At 51.6% G+C, this 20,411-nt stretch overlaps 1 protein-coding gene across 1 annotated transcript in view; it reads left to right on the top strand.

Moving 5' to 3' along the window:
- Nucleotides 1-20,299, top strand: part of macf1a (microtubule actin crosslinking factor 1a) — a 132,528-nt gene extending 112,229 nt beyond the window's left edge. The window contains 34 exon segments of the mRNA XM_067255330.1: nt 69-153; nt 296-522; nt 630-836; nt 1,034-1,261; nt 1,522-1,740; nt 1,981-2,184; nt 3,493-3,718; nt 4,166-4,392; nt 4,606-4,728; nt 4,896-4,997; nt 5,235-5,336; nt 5,445-5,618; nt 5,830-5,985; nt 6,125-6,322; nt 6,460-6,588; nt 6,697-6,879; nt 7,028-7,183; nt 7,344-7,550; nt 7,837-7,956; nt 8,132-8,301; nt 8,542-8,701; nt 8,804-8,998; nt 9,136-9,408; nt 9,540-9,728; nt 9,837-9,948; nt 10,143-10,318; nt 10,487-10,649; nt 10,861-11,015; nt 11,226-11,300; nt 13,055-13,172; nt 16,057-16,274; nt 16,940-17,056; nt 17,505-17,616; nt 17,905-20,299. Of these exon segments, the coding sequence (XP_067111431.1) occupies nt 69-153; nt 296-522; nt 630-836; nt 1,034-1,261; nt 1,522-1,740; nt 1,981-2,184; nt 3,493-3,718; nt 4,166-4,392; nt 4,606-4,728; nt 4,896-4,997; nt 5,235-5,336; nt 5,445-5,618; nt 5,830-5,985; nt 6,125-6,322; nt 6,460-6,588; nt 6,697-6,879; nt 7,028-7,183; nt 7,344-7,550; nt 7,837-7,956; nt 8,132-8,301; nt 8,542-8,701; nt 8,804-8,998; nt 9,136-9,408; nt 9,540-9,728; nt 9,837-9,948; nt 10,143-10,318; nt 10,487-10,649; nt 10,861-11,015; nt 11,226-11,300; nt 13,055-13,172; nt 16,057-16,274; nt 16,940-17,056; nt 17,505-17,616; nt 17,905-18,149 (5,751 nt within the window). The 3' untranslated portion in view covers nt 18,150-20,299.
- Nucleotides 20,300-20,411: the final 112 nt, after the last annotated feature.

Here is a 20,411-nt window from a genome sequence, read left to right as displayed (position 1 = left end):
CTGTGTGGTTCTCATTCTGTTCTTCCCCCCCCCCCCTCCCTCCTCCTTCCCTCCATCCCTCACTCCAGTCTCTGAATGAGGAGATCGTAAGCAGGAAGAAGACGGTGGACCAGGCCATCAAGAACGGACAGGCCCTCCTCAAGCAGACCACAGGTGACCTTTGACCCTCTCACTTCTACTACTGGAATTTCCAAGGATCAGTAATAGCAATAAGAATTATATAATCAATCAGTACGAAAGCATAATTCAATTGGGCTATGATCGATAAGTCCGCCGTGTGTGTGTGTGTGTACAGGCGAGGAGGTGCTGCTGATCCAGGAGAAGCTGGACGGCATCAAGTCTCGCTACGCTGAGATGACAGCGGGCAGCAGCAAGGCGCTCCGCACCCTGGAACAAGCCCTGCAGCTCGCCACGCGCTTCGCCACCGCCCACGAGGACATCAGCCAATGGCTGGACTCCGTGGAGACAGAGCTCAATGACATGGAGCCCGACGCTGCACCAGCCTATCAGGACAGGCAGAAGGTGGGGCAGCGGGCGGGGCTTGATATCCCATGTGAAGCATGGTTCTTAGAACTCAGCTCTACTGTATGTGGAGGTGACAGCAGCCATGTCTGTCTGTGTTTCGCCAGGAGCTGAAGAACGTGTCTGCGGAGAAGCGCTTGGTGCTGGACACGGTGAACGAGATGGGCAGTGCCCTGCTGGACCTGGTGCCCTGGCGCGCCCGCGAGGGCTTGGACAAGCTGGTGGCCGACGCCAACCAGCGCTACCGCCAGGCGGACGAGACCATCACACAGAGGGTGCAGCTGGTGCAGGCTGCCATCCAGAGGTCACAGCAGGTACTGAAGCCTTCCACACGGCCCTTATTTTTCACTCGCTATGTTTTTTTCCCCTAAAGGAGAACAGTCCAACGATTATAAAATGATGAATGGTATGAGTAATATATAAGATATGTAAGTCATTATATCAACCTTGCTAATTATATTTCCCTCCCTCGGATTCCTTCCCCTCTCTCGGTGGCTGGTCTCTCTCCCAGTATGAGGAGGGTGTGGACGCGGAGCTGGCCTGGGTGGGAGAGACGGAGCGTAAGCTGGCCTCCCTGGGGCCCCTGAGCCTGGAGCCCGACGTGACCGTGGCTCAGCTCCAGGTCCAGAGGGCCTTCAACATCGACATCATCCGACACAAGGACACGGTGGACCAGCTCCTCAACACCAGAGAGGACATCCTGGACACCTGCAGCGACGCGCAGAGAGACGCCCTCAAGGTGAGGAGGGAGGCAGGGAGGGAAGGAGGGAAGGAGGGAAGGAAGGAGGGAGGGAGGGAAGGAGGGAGGGAGGGAGAGAGATGAGAGGAAGAAAGAACAAAAGCAGCTGGTGATGGAAAGGAGTTTGATATCAAGCTGAAAGAGATGGAGCCTTTTGAATAGGTCACGTCGACAGAGTTAGAGGAGGAGAGATGGAAACGTCTCTGACGATGCCTTGCCTCCCTCATCCTCCTCCCTCATCCTCCTCCCTCATCCTCCAGGTGAAGACGGACTCCCTGAGCTCTCGCTACGAGGCAGTGAGCCAGAACCACAGCGAGCGTTTCTCGGCCCTGGAGCAGGCCCAGGTCCTGGTGGCCCGCTTCTGGGAGACCCACGAGGAGCTGGAGCCCTGGCTGGGGGAGACGGAGAGCCTCATCTCCCAGCTGCCCCCGCCCGCCATCGACACGGACGCCCTCCGCCTCCAGCAGGACCAGATGAGGGTGAGGGGGACGGAGGAGGGGTGGAGAGAGGGAAGGAGGGATGAACGGAAGGAGGACCCCGGAGATAGATAGAAATGCATGTGGCCCAGACAAATAAGAAGATTGGTAGCTTATTCAAACATGAATGCTGCTGTGTTATATGTGTGGCCTCAAATCTTAAACGGGGTCCTAGAATGCTCTTTTCTCCTTTTCCCCCTCTCCTCCTCCACCCTTCACTCATTTTCTCGACCTCCTCCCCAGCTCCTGAGAGAGTCCATAGCGGAGCACAAGCCCCACATAGACAAGCTACTGAAGATCGGCCCCCAGCTGGCCGAGCTGAGCTCCCAGGAGGGGGCCACGGTGAGGCAGCGCTACTCTCAGGCCGAGAAGCGCTACCTCGCCATCAAGGAGGAGGTCAAGGGTCGCGCCACCACCCTGGACGAGGCCGTCTCCCAGTCTGCACAGGTAGGACTCGGCCTCTGGACTCCTGCTAGTGTGTGTCGGCTTGTGTCTGCTGACTGCTGCCTCCTGAACACACACACACACACACGCTGAGATGTGAGGTCACTAACGTCTAACCAAGCACCAACTGATCGAATATAACTATATCGTTTTATTTTGATGTTATTTATTGATATTCCATATGAAATGTATACAGTGATAATCTTAGGGTATGACCATTGTAATTTGATTGCAAAAGTCTTCCTGTCATCATATCTCTCTTTCATGACGTCCACGCTTTTAGAAACATCCATAGCTTCTATCTTGATGCTCATCATTTCACGAACACCGACACAGTATCACTGGTTGCTTTTGTAATGTAGGCTGATATTGTGTTTCTGCTTGCCAGCTTGTATGCATGTCAGTGATCTAACACATTTTGTTGTTTCTCCACCATCCCCCCATCCCTAACTGGTCACCTGTTGTACTCTTCCATCTGCATCCCACACTCTCTACCTCCACCCCTCCATCCTAAACCACCCCATCTCCACCCCCCTCTTTCTCCATCCTCTTTATGCCTTATATCGCTCTTCCTCCCACCATTCCTACCTTCGTTTCCCCCCCCCCCCCTCCTTCCATCCTTCCCTCCATCCCGTCATCCCTCCATCCCTCCATCCCTTCCCTCATTGTGGATGTGCTGTGTGTGTTGACCCTCCATTCACTCCATCGCCACTGCACACTGCAATCACCCAGCTGGTAGAGGTAAGACCACTTACTGACCACAACCTGACCACAAACACTGACTAACCACAACTTGACCACAAACTCTAACTAACCTGAACCTGACTACAACCTGACCACAAGCCGTCAGAAACCTTCTTTGAACCCTACTTGACCCCAACCTGTCAGTTAAAGCTTGCAGTAAAGCCTTTTCCTATTGTACCTTCCCTTGCACTACGTTTCTAGACTTAAACAACCCCAAAATAGACGCCAAGTGCCTGTCCAAGTCTCTTATGGTTCCCCTAGCACTCTGCCTATTTAGAGTGTCCTGATACGTGTTCCTTCTCTCCATCCATGTTCGACCTATGTTCTAAATCTAGCCTGTTTCTCCCTGTGTCCCAACACCCTGGATAACAATGTGAGAGTTCTCGAATGCAGAGAGGCAACAGAAAGGTCTAAACATGTAGGGTCTTCAGGTTCACTGATCTTTTCCCAAACTCTCCCAGATCTCTTCCGGATCTCTGCATTAACGCCCTCTCACAGTGTCAACCCCTCCCTCTAAGCCATGAACCCCGTATGCTCCTCTCTCTAACTTCCCCCCTCGTCCCCCAGTTCCACGACAAGATGGACCCCCTGCTGGAGACCCTGGAGGGGGCGGTGCAGCGCCTGCGGCAGCCCCCGCCTGTGGCAGCCGAGGTGGACAAGATCCGGGAGCAGCTGGCGGAGCACCGTGCGTCAGGGCTGGAGCTGGACAAGCTGCTGCCCTCCTTCTCTGCCCTGTGTGCCCGCGGCGAGGAGCTCATCAGCAGGGCCGCCCACGACGACCCCGCCGCTCAGGGTACGCACACACACACACACACAATATTTCACACGCACTCGTTGGCACGTGGTCCTCCTCTTCCACTCGTAGAAGTATTTTTCGAGGAGATCCCAAAAAACAAAGATTCGGATTCAGCAACATTTATCAGGATCCTGCCACATGGCAAAAAAGACACACGCACGCTATTGTCTGCTTATTATGCTCTTGGCGTTGCCCCCCTCCTCCTAGGGCTCCACTTCACATCTCTGAAAGGCTGCAGTGTGCTGGCTTAGTGGGTGGGGTCTGGTGGGCAGGATAAAGACCCTCCCTGTTCCTTCTGCAGGGGGCTGGGTTCTAGATTGACTTCCCTGAGAGGGATGGGACCACGAACATGGACCGTTTGTCCTGAGTCTGAACAGTCACCCCCTGCACTGGAAATCTTGACGTCCTCTCTAACCCCCCCCTCCTCTCTCCCCCCCCACACAGCCGTGCGGTCCCGCCTCCTGCGCCTGCGGTCGCTGTGGGACGAGATTCGCCAGCGCGCTGAGGAACGCGAGGGCAAGCTGACGGACGTGCTGGACCTGGCCGGGAAGTTCTGGGCCGACATGGCGGCGCTTCTGAGCACGCTCCGTGACTCCCAGGACATCGTGAAGGAGCTGGAGGACCCCGGTGTGGACCCCTCGCTCATCAAACAGCAGATCGAAGCTGCGGAGGTGAGGAGGAGGAGGAGAAAACGAGAGAGAGTGTGGGGGGGGGTAAAAGAGATGCGAGAATGGTGCAGTTGTAAATAGTGTTGACGCCAAAAGCGTTGATCGTTTTTATCTGTACGGTCGAAGGTGGTTTGGATCTTAGCCTTTGAGAATGTTATTCCTATGCGACTCAGTACTGACGTGTGTGTGTGTGTGTGTGTGTCCGTCTCCCTCCAGGCGATCAAGGCGGAGACGGATGGCCTGAGGGAGGAGCTGGAGTTTGTCCGCACCCTGGGGGCCGACCTGATCTTTGCCTGCGGGGAGACGGAGAAACCGGAAGTGAAGAAGACCATAGACGAGGTGAGAACTCACAACGCAGGTTCAACAATCCAACGAAAAGCGGCATTTACTGTATACATTTGCTCATTGTTTGAATATTTTCCATTGTATCCTCTTCCTTCATTCTCTTCCACCCTTTCCCTCTCTCACCCCCTTCTCCTTACCTCCCCTCTTTGTCCCTCCCTCAGATGAACGCAGCGTGGGAAGGCCTTGACAGGACGTGGAGGGAGAGGATGGAGAGGCTGGAGGAGGCCATGACGGCCTCGGTGCAGTACCAGGATGCACTGCAGGTCAGCATCCCAGCATGCTTCACTCTCCCAGGGTGTCCCAGAACGATCTATGAGATCAGAAAGGATGCTTAACCATCAGCTTATGTGGAAACAAGTCTTCACTAACCCCAGTAGATACAAGATAGGAAAGGACTTTTCGAAAAAAAAGGACGAAACATAAACCAGATAAATGAGAAAATATTGTAACAGAGTAAACCATAGTGCTCTGTAAGTGAATGATTGTTGTGTTTTCCGCAGGGCATGTTCGACTATCTCGACAACGCCGTGATCAAGCTGTGTGACATGCCTACTGTGGGCACCGACCTGGGGACAGTCAAACAGCAGATAGAAGAACTCAAGGTTGGTCCCAGGAGTCCCAGGGTTTTCTCCCTAGTCTCCCCGGTAATGCCTATTGCCACCTGACTAACCCCTCTGTCTGTCTGCCTGCCTGTCTGCCTGGGTGAGCAGCACTACAAGGTGGAGGTGTACCAGCAGCAGATCGACATGGAGAAGCTGAGCCACCAGGGGGAGCTCCTCCTGAAGAAGGTGTCGGACCAGACGGACCGGGACATGATCCAGGAGCCCCTGACGGAGCTGCGTCACCTCTGGGACAACCTGGGGGACAAGATCACCCACCGCCAGGTCAGACAGCCACCCCACAGACACACCGCAGTAGCGTTTAGGATGCTAGCAATATTAGCAATGTTTGATGGCAGTGTTCGTGATGATGTAAGGTGCAGCTGGAGTCATATTATGTGAGATAATGGTAAAGCAACTGACCCCCCACCCTCTCTCTCTCTCTCTCTCTCTCTTTCTATCTCTCTCTCTCTCTCTCTCTCTCTTTTCCCTGCAGCACAAGCTAGAGGGTGCCCTCCTGGCCCTTGGCCAGTTCCAGCACGCCCTCGCAGAGCTGGTGTCCTGGCTAAGCCACACCCACGCCACCCTGGACACCCAGAGGCCCATCAACTCTGACCCCAAGGCCATCGAGATTGAGCTGGCCAAACACCACGTACGGACACCCTCCAATCGTCCCTCCATCCCTTCTCCCCCTCTCTTACCCCCCCCACATCCTCCCCCACCACACTGCTTTTCATCAGCCACCATTAGGTTGACAGATTTGCTCACTCTCTTCCCCTGTTCCTCCCCAGGTGCTGAGGAACGACGTGCTGTCCCACCGCTCCACGGTGGAGACGGTGAACGGCGCCGGCACCGAGCTGCTGGAGTCGAGCCCCGGGGACGAGGCCAGCCACCTGAGGGACCAGCTGGAGGAGCTGAGCCGCAGCTGGGAGGGCCTGCTACTCAAGACCCAGGACCGGCAGAAACTCCTGGAGGCCGCACTGCACCAGGTAGGGGCCCCGGGGATAAACGAGGGAGGGGGGGGGGGGGATGCACGTGCGGAGCCATGAAAAGACATGTGGCTCAAACACTTGGATGTACGAGCCAAAAAATACATGTATCCCTCCACACCTTGCACCACTTCCAGGCGGAGGGTTTCCATGGCGAGCTGGAGGACTTCCTGCTGTGGCTGAGGAGGACGGACAGCCAGCTGTCTGCAGCCAAGCCCACGGGGGGCCTCCCAGAGACGGCCCGCGAACAGCTCCAGCAGCACATGGTAACACACACACGTACCGCTACGCTAGGAAAAATCCGGAAAAAAACAAACGGATAGCAAATACAAATAGATGGTGCGTGTCTAACTTTGACCCCTGTCCTTCTCCAGGAGGTGCAGTCCCAGCTGAACCAGCGGGCTGAGCAGTACCACCATCTCCTGGACCAGGGAGAGTCCATGCTGCTGGCCCGCGGGGGGGATGAGGCCAACCCCGGCACGTCCCAGACCCAGCAGAACCTGGCGCTGCTTCAGAACAAGTGGGCCAGCCTCAACACCAAGATGGACGACCGCAGGGTAAGAACTCGAAGCTTACACGAAGGGATCATTTATTGATTTATTATTTGCCGTAATTTAAAGCAGATAATTGAGAACACAAGGTGCTGTACTGCCTGTTTTTGGAATACGGGTTTGTTTTACGGTCCTGACATCCCTCTGTTTCCAGGCTAAGTTGGATGAGGCGGTATCCTTGGCAACCGGGTTCCAGTCTTCACTGCAGGACACCATCAACTGGCTGACAGGGGCAGAGCAGACCCTCAACATGGCCCAGCCCCCCAGCCTCATCCTGGATACCGTGGTCTTCCAGATAGACGAGCACAAGGTAGGCATGCACAGGCTTCAACACGGGAGCAGTGACATATCTGAGCCAACCAAGATATACCACATTTGAATTCTAGATTGACATGATTTTTTTTCTAACTTAATGGATGATGTCTCTTCTCCCCATGCCCACCCTCCACACCACACACACACACACACAGGTGTTTGTGAACGAAGTGAACACTCACCGGGAGCAGGTGCTGGCTCTGGAGAAGGCCGGCTCTCAGCTCCGCTTCGCCAGCCTCAAGCAGGACGTGGTTCTGATCAAGAACCTGCTGCTGAGCGTGCAGGCCCGCTGGGACAAGCTGGTCCAGCGCTCTCTGGACCGCGGGCGCCACCTGGACGAGGCCCGCAAGAGGGCCAAGCAGGTACGCAAAGGATTGAGATGAATGTTCATTTGGAGAAATGTTATGGTGCATGGCGTACACATGGGGGTTTTCATTACTCAACACACTCTCTCTCTCTCTCTCTCTCTCTGTCTCTCTCTCTCTCTCTCTCTCTCTGTCTCTCTGTCTCTCTGTCTCTCTCTCTCTCTCTCTCTCTCTCTCTCTCTCTCTCTCTCTCTCTCTCTCTCTCTCTCTCTCTCTCTCGTCTCTCTGTCTCTCTCTCTCTCTCTCTCTCTCTCTCTCTCTCTCTCTCTCTCTCTCTCTCTAGTTCCACGAGGCGTGGAGGAAGCTGACAGACTGGCTGGAGGAGGCAGAGAGTCGTCTGGACTCTGAGCTGGAGATCTCCAACGAACCGGACAAGATCAAAGTACAGCTGGCCAAACACAAGGTAGTGTGTCCGTCCTCCTATAGGTCCTTACGGATGTTCTCAATGTGATGTGCCGTGCTGAAAGAGGCCCTCGATGTCTGCATATCCCACATACATATTTAATATAGCACTGTGAGGACTACAGGAGTGTTCTTCTCTTTAAATGTCTCTCTTTCCCTCGTTCCTTCCCCTGCAGGAGTTCCAGAAGGCGTTGGGTTCCAAGCAGCCCGTGTATGACACCACAGTGCGTTCTGGGAAGGCCATGCGGGACAAGGCCACGCTGCCGGACGACACCCAGAAAATGGACCATCTCCTGGGGGAAGTCCGGGACAAGTGGGACACCGTCTGTGGCAAGAGTGTGGAGAGGTGAGGGGGTGGGATTTGGGGGCAAGGTGGATAGAGCTTGGAGAGGGATCGTAGATAAGTGTTTTCATTCTGTCTAGTGTGTTGCTGTGCTTTAAATAATGTTTTTTTTGCCTTCTCCTTTTTGTCCTTTACTTCTTTTTGACCTCCACATTACCTTCTCCTTCTCTCTAATCCTCCTCCATCCTTTCCTCTCTCCCTCCTCTCTCCCTCTCCTTTCCTCTCTCCCTCTCCTCTCCCCAGACAACACAAACTGGAGGAGGCCCTCCTGTTCTCGGGCCAGTTTGCGGAGGCCCTGCAGGCGCTGGTGGACTGGCTGTACCGAGTTGAGCCCCAGCTCAGTGAGGACCAGCCCGTCCACGGTGACCTGGACCTTGTCTCCAACCTCATGGACTCCCACAAGGTACTGGAGCATGCAGACAGGGCCTGGGGAACGTCCACACAGCAGTTACTTCAGCATTGTGAAAGCACCTTTAACACTTCCTCTGCCCCTCCACCTCCCCAGGCGTTCCAGAAGGACCTGGGGAAGAGGACCAGCAGCGTTCAGGCTCTGAAACGCTCCGCTAGGGACCTCATGGACACGGGTCGGGATGACACGGCGTGGGTCAAAGTTCAAGTGCAAGAGCTGAGCAATCGCTGGGAGACGGTGTGCGCCCTTTCCGTCACCAAGCAGACCCGCCTGGAGCAGGCCCTGAAAAAGGTCAGTCGGGAAGTGTGAAACAGGAAGTCTGAAACAGAAAGTGGGGGGAAAAAAATATTTAAAGAGTCCTGAGGAGACCTCGATGACCGCTAAATTTTCCCCTCCCTCCTTCTCCCCCCTCCACATCTCTCCTTCAGGCGGAGGACTTCCGTGCGGCGGTGCAGATGCTGCTGGAGTGGCTGTCTGAGGCGGAGCAGACCCTGCGTTTCCGCGGCGTCCTCCCCGAGGAGGCGGAGACTCTGCAGAAGCTGCTCCACACGCACCGGGACTTCATGGCCACGGTGGAGGAGAAGCGGGCGGACGTCAACCGGGCGGCGGGCATGGGCGAGGGCATCCTGACCATGTGCCACCCCGACTGCATCACCACCATCAAACACTGGATCACCATCATCAGGGCCCGCTTCGAGGAGGTGAGGGGGAAAGGGAGGACGGGTGTGGGGGGGAGGGGGGGGGGGAGAGTGTGTAGAGGGAGGTCATATCACAGCCAATCCCAAGGCTGTTAGAAGGGTGTGTTGTGACTGTGGGTGTTGCCCCTCTACAGGTGCTGACATGGGCCAAACAGCACGAGCAGCGCCTGGAGACGGCTCTCACCGAGCTGCTCAACAACGCCACGCTACTGGAGGAGCTGTTGTCATGGCTACAGTGGGCGGAGACCACCCTGGTCCAGCGAGACACCGAGCCCCTCCCCCAGGACATCACCCAACTCAAAACTCACATCACCGAACACCAGGTGGGTGGAGGCTCTGATTCTCTTGACCCTCATTGGATGAGCATCAACGTTTCCTGTTGATGGGTCCCTCTGATTGGCTGTGTGCCTTTCCTTTTCTCTGGTTGTCAGGTGTTTATGGAGGAGATGACCAGGAAGCAGCCGGACGTTGACAAAGTGACCAAGACATACAAGAGGAAGCCAGCAGAGCCTCCTAGCAGCCTAGCCGAGAGGAGAGGAGCACGTTAGTACACACACACACAATATACCAAAACCAGTATATAAGGCTAAAATAGAGAGAAAACAACATATGATTATACTGTATCTGTCACACTCATATTCACAGCTACTAACAAGATTATTGACGTATTTGTTTGCATTTCCCGTATTAGTTTGAATGTTCACGGTTAAACAGAAAGTTGTCTTCTGCCCCTACAGGTAAAAACCAACAACATCAACAACAACAACAACAACAGCAGCAGCAACAGGCAGCAATGCAGGTTGCCGGGGGCAACCCGCGCCTCAACCAGCTGTGCTCCAGGTGGCAGCAAGTCTGGCTGCTCGCCCTCGACCGTCAACGCAAGCTCAACGACGCGCTAGATAGGCTGGAGGAGGTAACCAATCACTGTGCTCCCATCCCAATTATCACATGGGCTGTTTCTTTAAAGGTAAAATATTATATGGGACTTCCAGGGAACTTCAATCTCTCTCTCTTCCTTTCTCTCTCTCTCTGTGTCTCTCTCTCTTTTTCTCTCTCTTCCTCTGTCTCTTTCTGCGCCCAGCTGAAGGAGTTCGCCAACTTTGACTTTGACGTGTGGAGGAAGAAGTACATGCGCTGGATGAACCACAAGAAGTCCCGGGTCATGGACTTCTTCAGGCGCATTGACAAGGACCAGGACGGCAAGATCACACGCCAGGAGTTCATAGACGGCATACTGGCCTCTAGTACGTTCCTCTGGCACTGCCAACAAAGAGAGTTTCTATAGAGACAACACACAAAACATTTAAAATCATTTGTGATGTTCATAGCATTGGGCATTATTATGCTCTCAGTTTCTGTGAGAAGCATTTTAGTCATCTCCATGGTTTTATATGGACATGTGTCCAGACTTGTCCTGTTGTTGTGTTGATGTGGTGTTTGTCGTCCTCTCTGTAGAGTTCCCCACCAGTAAGCTGGAGATGATGGCGGTGGCGGACATCTTCGACCGGGACGGCGATGGCTACATCGACTACTATGAGTTTGTGGCAGCACTGCATCCCAACAAGGACGCTTACCGGCCAACTACTGACGCCGATAAGATAGAAGACGAGGTGAGGAGCACACACAGATACACACACACACACACAGATACACATACACACATACACACACAGATACACACACAGATACACACTCTAACTATCTCATACAAATAACAGGCAATGATACAGCTTAAAGTGTATATAACTGGAAATTGTAAACAATGGTTTATAACTGGAAATGATAAACAACTGTACGTAACTGTGTGTGTGTGTGTGCAGGTGACCAGACAGGTGGCTCAGTGTAAGTGTGCTAAGAGGTTCCAGGTGGAGCAGATTGGAGAGAACAAGTACAGGGTGAGTTCAACCATATATTTTCTTTACCTGGATCCATATATCATATTTATATTACATTGATTATACAATTTATATAATATTTACATTAAATATTAGCTCTGGTCTAGTCTGTTTCTTCATCCACTATTGAGCACCGTATCATTTTCCCAAGCTTTCTCATGCACACCACCATTGTGTGTTCATGGTGTATCCCAAGAACATCTGTTCTTCATAACATGTTTGTAACATCTCACAGTTCTAAGGAACCGTCACATGTATGTGCTTCCCACCAGCAAACTAATATAACTCCATGTATAACATCACCAACGTAAGCCATAACTTGAACCAACATGTACCATAACATGAACCACCATCGCTGGCCATCGCAATTGCTGTTTTTACTTCCTCATCTGAGTCATCATCATTATCCATTGGTTAATGATATTTGGTGTCTGACCAATGACACTGGAGCTACTAACGGCACCAGGTTTTGTTCTCTTCAAACCTTGCTGTACTCTATCTCTGCTTAACATGTGCTTCTACATCTTCTGCTACTGACTCTCACTGGCTCCTCCCTCTGGCTGCATGACATGAACCCTAAGTGGCAGTTTAGCAGCAGTTTCACACTGCCATCTTAGACTTTAGGAAGAGGAAGTCTCCATTGTCTTTACATGCACCCATATTCCCTCCATCTCCATGCATCCACTACCAAGCTTATCACCGAACAGACAGACCTGTGTGCTATGTTAGCTAGCTAGCATAGGATTTGATGGTGAAAGTGAGTACATATAAATCAGAGAATATGCTATGCTAGCGGTTAGCTGCAGCAATTGTTAGTACATGTTATTTCATTCTCTTTTTCTCTCTCTTTTTCTTCCTCATTCGTCTGCTGGATTTATTTTAGTTCTTCCTTGGAAACCAGGTAAAGTGACTGAAGTGTTTGTGATTGGCCTGCTGAAATCTGCTTCATGTGTCTCCACCAATAGAGGGTGTTTTACAGAAGGTCCATTTCCTGTTTGAAAAATAATTACATAGATCCATATCTGTCAAAGATGCGCTCTACTGGGTTAGAACATGGAAGCAAATTTCTTAGGCCATGCTTGTTCCCTTGGTGTGGTTTTAGAAGACTCACGTCATGAGTTATGGGTTGAGAAGACAAAATGTCTGATGGGCAATGGGTGAAAATGTACTCCATAGTTATCAGGGTAATCAGTGGGACGTGATCTATTGCTTTGGACTGAGCGGGGCTCAGTGAGGGAAATGAAACCGGGCCGTTGGGATAAAGGGTGCTGGTGCTGCTGGACTGTCTGCTTGCTGGGAGTAGAACAGGTTACTATGGTGATTATAGCGTGTGATGAACAATTAGTTAAAACGTTGAATGTTACCTTTCAGACACTAGGCGTCTGAAAGATTCACTTGGGTAAATTTGAGTTATTTCGGTGCATGGGCTCTTTTGCATGGAGTGAATGAAGGGTTCAGATTGGATATGGGGCGACTTGGGGAGAGCACTTGGAATGACTTAAGTATCTGATCTGTGAGGCGAATGTACATTCACTGACTGTGTCCCTTATTCTCTTCCTCTCCCCTCTCCTCTCCCCTCGCCCCCCTCCTCTCCTCTCCCCTCGCCATTCTCCTCTCCCCTCGCCCCCTCCTCTCTTCTCCCCTCCCCTCGCCATTCTCCTCTCCCCTCGCCATTCTCCTCTCCCCTCCCCCCCCCTCCTCTCCTCTCCCCTCGCCCCCCTCCTCTCCGCTCCCCTCGCCCCTCTCCTCCTCAGTTCGGGGACTCCCAACAGCTCCGCCTGGTTCGTATCCTGAGGAGCACGGTCATGGTCAGGGTGGGCGGAGGATGGATGGCCCTTGACGAGTTTCTGGTCAAGAACGACCCCTGCAGAGGTGAGCGGGCAGGACATTCCATCCGCGCACACGCACATCCATACACACATCTAGTACAGTAATTCAAACCTCTGGATTCGGAGAGAGCACGGGGAAAGGTAACAGAGACCTACAGAGGTGGTACTACAGGAGTACTCAAAGGAACAAGAAGCAACATGGTGTTTAGGATGGACAGCAGACTCTTCCTGTCGTCTGACTCTTCCATCACGATCTGTTCTTCTCTTCTCTTTTTCTAAGCTCTTCATGCAATCAGTAGGCGTCCTTGCTATGTACCCATCAACCTTTTTTTCCATTTTTCTTTTTTCTTTCATACACCCCGGCTTCATTGCTGGAATCATCTTTGTTGGTCTTTCGTTATTTTCCCGTGCGTCTCCATCCACGTCTCTTTTTCCCCTCTCTCCACACGTTCTCTTGTACATGCATGGCCTTCTCTGCCACTCTCCTGTCTCCTCACGCTCTCCATCTCTCTGAGCAGTAGTGCATGGTGCATGGTCCTCAGTTCTCTCTCTCCCTCCCTCCCTCTCCCCCCCCCCTTCTTCCCAATCTCCTTTTCTCTCTCCTCAGTGCAACATCCCGGACTTAAGATCCTCCGCTCCGACTCGAGTAGCTCCATATCATCTCGTATACTAGGTTGGGTTTCTCGCTCTCTCTCTCTCTCGCTCTCCTTCCCCTCTTTCACCCGTCTGCTTGTTTCTGTCTCACTCCGCTCTTGGTTTGGTTTTGGTGTGGGCTTGTTACTGTGCCTTGCTGACTGTTTCAGCACTAACGTTTCCACCTGTCCTGGCTATGTGCACCCTGCCTTTCCTCTGCCCCCGGAGGAATATACACTCTGTACTATTGGGTTGTGTGTGTGTGTGTGTGTGCGCACGCACACACCTATGTGTTAAAGTGGTTTTTATTGTGTTGGTATCTTAGCTTGTCAACTTTGAGGACTTTACCTGTTTTTTCTTATTCCCTGAATATCTGTCTTTTTTTCCACCTAAGTGTATATACTGTATCTTGTGTGTATGTGTGTGCTTGAGGGGGGAATATGTGTGTGCGCGTGTGTGTGCGTCTGTCCATCTCACCAAACACACGATTATTTCACGCTGTCTCTTGTGTGTCTCTCAGTGACGGTCACTCCTGGCTATTTCTGCTGCAGAGGTACCTACACCCCCCTCTCTCTGTCCTCTCTCTCTTTACTGTCTAACACCATCTCCCTCACTCTCTCCATCCACTCATCCATCCAGCCAGCTATAAGCCTCGCTGTCTCACTGCCGTTGTGTCTATGTATCAGTGTGTGGGTCCAGGGTTGTGTGTTGCCCTTGTCTGTGTGCCAGTCTGCATCATGCTCTCCACCAGGTCACAGCCTGACCAGCCCTGGTCTTGGGCCCTGATCCAATACTCTAGTGATGCATCCTTTCTTCCTCACTACCTTTTGAGGGAATCTCTAAATTCAACACAGACTACTGTAGATTGGTAACAGCTGTGTAGAAGAATGTAGGTTTTCACCCATACAATCATATCAGTTCAGGGAAGTAAGAAAAATTATTAAATAATTTATAATGAATGAATGAATGAATGAGAAAGAAAGAAAGAAAGACAGAACAGAAAGAAAGAAAGACCATCTGCATTCTTTTTAGGGTTTTCAGACTGAGACAGTCTGTAGTCTATCATGTGGACTCAAGATGGCCGCCGTAGCAGGGCGAGTCCAATCGGCTGTCGAGGGCATCCAGGACCAGGGGTGTGGCCAGCCTGGGTTTCTAATAAGGCTTCATGGGACGGCTGGCGGGGAGGGAATTACAGGGTGCACCTGGCTGGCGGGGGGACCTAATTGCAGGGTGCACCCATTTATTTGACTGGCCTTTGACTGCTGTTCTGTTGCTAGGGCAATGACCGTGGGGGAGGGGGTGTGGCTACTGACCACGGCCCACAGTGCACTGCTGCTGACGCTGCTAGCTATGCAGCCCTCTTGTCCTTCTCTCTCTCTGTCTCTCTCTTCCTCCCCCTCCTTCTCTTCCTGTGTGGCTAGCTTCTATGGGCTGTGTGTTGTGTGCTGCCTGGGGCTGCTGTATCTTACGTAACAAATGCTTTAAGGTATCCATATATCCAGTGCCCCCCCATCCCCCACACACACACTAGCATACCCAGGCATGTCCCACATACACACTACTGACACTGGTCCTCAGTCAACTAACAACTGGTCAAATGAACAAACAAACAAAAAACTCATGAAAATCAAAGAGAGTGAAGCCAAACTCTGGCTAATAATACAGCTTGTTCTACCAACAACTTATGTTCTTTTGACTACTGTTATAACAGTGTAATTTACTGTTGTAACAGTATTATTTGATGTGCTACAGCAGTATTATTGCTAGTTTGGCTACACTGACCTTGCCGTCTTGATGGTGTCCACCGTTAAGCCCAAGGTCATTTTTGCTTGTCTCACTCTCCCAAGCTGAGAAAACAACCATGGCAGACCAAACTGATCCTGGGGTCAGTTTGAATGGTTTAACTTCTACCTGGTCCACCCCCTAGCCTTTTAGGCTGCCCTGTCACACCCCCTCTCTCCCTGTTCCCATTACTAGTAATGTCACCAACACAAGTGCACTTACCCAGACCAACCCAACACAACCCATACCTCACACAGCACTGTGACTCGGACAACACTGCCTCTTGATGCATTAGTCCCAGGCTTGAGGGCAGAGGCCCAGGGAAGCACTGACTCGCTGCCTCGTTCTGTTCGCCGCCTCAACCCCCCAGACAGCCATGATAAGGGGAACTGACGCATTTGTGTCTCCTCTTTTTGTCCCCCTCCCCTCTATATTCTTTCTTCCTGAATCGCTCTCTCTCTCTCTTCTCCTCTATTCTCCTCTCTCCCCTCTCCTCTCCTCCATCCCTCCAGCACGGGGTCGAACGAACCTGGAGCTGAGGGAGAAGTTCATCCTGCCAGAGGGGGCGTCGCAGGGCCTTGCAGCGTTCCGCTCGCGCGGCCGGCGCTCCAAACCGGGCTCCCGCACCGCCTCGCCCACACGCTCCTCCTCCTCGGCCTCGCACAGTGCCCACAGCTGCGCCTCGCTGCCCTCTGCTCCGGCCACGCCCACCGCCTCCGCCTCCTCCAGGGTGAGTGTCCGCCTCCAGGCTGTTCCACATTCTCAAGCAGGACCAATGTGGGTTTTCTAAGAGAAAGGGCGGATTCCAGGAATTGTGGATTGTTTATTACACCTAGACGACACCCATAAGTTTGAGGTCTCCACTCGAGGTCCACACACACACCTGGACACATGCACATATAAATAGTACATGGGCACACAGGGGCGTACACATAAAAACATCTTGCCAGAACCCCCATTTTCATCTGTTTGTTGTTGTGGTGGTTATTGTTGTCGTCATTGTAAGTGATTTGTCTGTGTTACTCAAGTGATGTTGTACTGTGATTGTTTTTGTGTCAGTGTCACATGATCAATGATGTCATATCCTTCTGTTTCTGCATGTCCAAAATCACCACGTCCTTAACTGTGAGATTTGTTGTTTTTGTCTTCGTCCTTCTATTCTTCTATTGTCTCCCCCAATCTCTCTATCCACCTCCTGTTTCAAAACATGCTCCCTCCCTCCTTCCTTCCTTTAAATCCATCCACTCTTGCACTATAACACACTGCACTACATTTGATTCCCTCATTTCCCTCCCCCCTGCTTCCTCCCTTCCCTTCCCTCTCTTCTTCTCATCTTTTGCTGCTTTGCTCTTCGCTCACTGCCCTTTTTCCTCCCCCTCCTTCCCCCCTTCCCAGTCCTCCCACACTCACTCGCGTGACTATGCCAAGCCCTGGCTGGCACACAGTAAAACTCCAACGCCAACCAAGTGCCAGTCCTGCCCTGATCACGGTCACATCACCCCTGGGCATGAGGTAACACACTGACCCCCCCGCTCTGCCACCCCGCCACCCCACTACCCCATCCACCCCTCAGGTCCGCTCACGCACTAACGCACACACTCGCCGGTGGTCAAACACACACTGCCTCTCTGAGTGGAAGGGTAAACGTATGCTACAGCAAATAGACATGTAGCTAGATAGTCTGTAACAATGATCCATCGAGCTCAGGTATAAGAGATGATGGAGGTTTTTATTGTTGGATGTACCAGTTGATAGATGCTCAACATGAACTCAGAGGAAGCTTCATGTTGTGCGATGAGTAGCTAGCTGTCTGTGTGATGTGTAGCGAGTAGCTAGTTGTTGTTTGTATTATTGTGTAGCAATAGCTGTCTGTCTGTGTTGTGTAGTGGGTAGCTAGCTGTCTGTGTGTCTCAGCCCCTGTGCTAGCTGTGTATTGGAACTTCTCTCCTCCCTCCTCTAGGGGGCAGTGTCAGGCTCCAAGCTCAAAAGGCCCACCTTCCACTCTAGCCGAGGGTCTCTGACAGGGGAGAACGGAGGAGCCACGCCCGCCTCGGCCAAGCCTGGACGCAGCGGTGAGAACACGCCTTCAAGTTTGATGATCTCGTTTGATGTCCGCGTCTAATCTGCGTCTTTTTTTTTTTACCAGAATGAGTCGTCATTTCCCAGTTGTCTCAGACTGTCTTCAGCATGTTACTGTGTTCCTCCACACTGTGGGGGTTGATTTGAAGTAGGACTCATCGCTGTTTTTCTGCCCTCCCATTCTCCTCCCCCATCCCCTTCCACTCCTCCCCCCTCCCTCTCTCCCTCTCTCCTCCCCCTCTCCCCTCCCCCCTCTGTCCTCTCTCTCTCTCCGTCTCCAGACCCCAAGCGTGGGCCTTCCTCTGCCAGCGGTCACGCCAGCCGAGCGGGCAGCCGTGCCAGCAGCCGGCGTGGCAGCGACGCCTCTGATGCCTCGGAGCTCATGGAGACGCGCTCGGCGTGCTCGGACACCTCGGACACGCCCAGGCGCCCAGGGGGAGCGGCCAAGCCCTCCAAGATCCCCACTATCTCCAAGAAAGCCCCCAGCCCCAAAAACCCAGGCTCCACCTCCTCCGCCAGGAAGTAGAGATGGAGACAGAGATGTGTTTGTCATCCCATCCATCCTTCCTTTCTTCCATTGGACCCCTTGTTGACTCACACACAAAGAGAGAGAAAAGGAATGCGGGATGGAGAAAGAGAGAGAGAGAACTCGTAGAACAGACTTTCCCCACTCACATTAACATTGTACAGAGGAGATGGACTACTGGCACTATTGAAAGGGTCATGCGATCCTATCATCCACCCATAGGGCTTGGACACAGAATACCTTATGGGCTAAAGGAATAGAGAGAGATAGGATAGAAGGTAGAAAAGATGACTCTTTCTCTCTGTCCCTGTACACACTCTAAAATACTGACAGGGGAAGATGGAGGAGGGGACCCAAGTCTGTGATATGGGGTGGGGGTGGGGGGGGCAGGAGCGTGTGGTAAGACAGTCAGGCACCAAACTTGACCCCTTTAAATCACCCCTGTTCCCAGTTTGCCTTCCAGTCTACCATGTTTTCTTTCGTAATGGGACTGAGTTCTGGAACGTCCTCCGAGGTTCTCAAGGGGTTGTACGAGAGACTGCCTTACATTGAGGAACCTCAGAATTAGAACCCTGCGGAGAACCAAACAGACTAACCAGCCAGCAGAGGAACATGACGCTGCCTTATTTGTGTTTGACATTTCTGCTCTTACTCTGATCTGGTAGGAAATCCTGAGCAGACTACTTTAGAAACAGTATGGACACACACACGCACGCACACAAACACACAGGTAGTAGGGAAGGACTTCACCACAGTGACTAAAAACAATAAATGCCGTAAAGGGACATTCAGAAGAAGCTGTGGGTGATGTGGCCTTGTGGGTTCTGTGCCTCACCACGGGTGAAAAGAAAATATGCAATGACTGCCACCGTGTCTCTTCTCTTTTGGAGAGAGGGAGAGAGAGAAAGAGAGAGATAAAAAGAGAGACACCACAGAGCACTGAGCATGGCTGGAGCGGGTGTGTGTAGGAGGGGAAAACACACCACTTCCTGCTCTCACAGCTGAATGCCTAACCACAAGCCGGCTCAGGGGACACACACACACGGCCAAGTCCTCGCAGCCATTGGAAGGTGTGCTTGTGTGTCGGGAATAAGGGTTGGTTTTGTCACAATCCGTTGTTCTTTTGTTCGTTTCATTTGGCAGTGGCACCAAAATTTACATTGGTGGTGCCCAATACAACTAACAAAAAATGTGACACTATATGACAATGTGACTCATCGCTCAATCCATAGAGTGTACCTAACCCAGATTAGAGATTGACGACCAGCGCACACTGACAGTCTGTACCGCTGTAATCCCACTTCACGCCCTCTGTCCAGCCGAGTTGCCCTTAGCAACCCCGACACGCGCTCGCTGATTTGTGCAGGTGTGTCGTTGTGTGTTTTCTGAGGTCGCCGACTTGTCACTGTATGCAAACATGTCGTTTGTTTGAATGTCTTCATTTGTTTTATGGTTAATTTATAATCCAGTTGTATTTGTTTTTGTTTTTTGTTTTCTAGCTAAAGAAAACATATTTATTTTTCAGTGCATCACAGCATATCACCTTGGAGAATGATTAGTATTAAGATAATGAAATCCTGAGATCTTTTGTACCAAGGAAATGTTGAAATGTCCTCTTCTTCCTATCTTGTTTTTGTGTTTCTACTCGGACTATAACCCAACTCAATAGGATTATGACTGATTAAAATGGCAGCCATTTTTGATAATGACTACAATTCCCAGATCATGACCAAAAGGGCTGCCATTCAAACACAGGCAAACACAAAAAATATGGATGACAGGTAAATTTAGGGGCCAATGAGAGGCCTTTCTCTCCTAATCCCTATATGGCATCCCTCCTGGTATTTGAACTGTCCAATCCTTAACCAGGGGCTGGTTAGCTCCTGGGTATCTATATACGAGAGATGAAGTTATATGAAAACAAAAATGAAATGAAAAGACATCCTAAGGTGATTTTTATTTATTTATTGTCTCTTAGAGGGTGTACTCTGGGTTCAGGAGACGAAGCACCTTTCGATGCTGTGGTATTCTCAGTGTGATGGACAGAGTAACTGGAGGGTGTGTAGGAAAAGTCAAATGTGTAAAAGAAAAAAACTAAGATTATAAAACCTTTTTTGTTCTCGTTTTGTATTAAAATATGCTTGCAGTAAAAAAAAAAAAAAGGTCTCAATGGTTTTTTGGGTGTGTGTATGCGTGCATATGTGCTGTATATGTTTGTTTCCTAGTGTGGAACGGAATGTCAGTGTAATTAGTGGTTAGAGG

Source organism: Osmerus mordax, chromosome 18 (assembly GCF_038355195.1).
Source record: "Osmerus mordax isolate fOsmMor3 chromosome 18, fOsmMor3.pri, whole genome shotgun sequence".
NCBI lineage: Eukaryota > Metazoa > Chordata > Actinopteri > Osmeriformes > Osmeridae > Osmerus > Osmerus mordax.
Note: the sequence above shows the minus strand (reverse complement) of the source record. Positions and strands in the feature narration are given on the sequence as shown.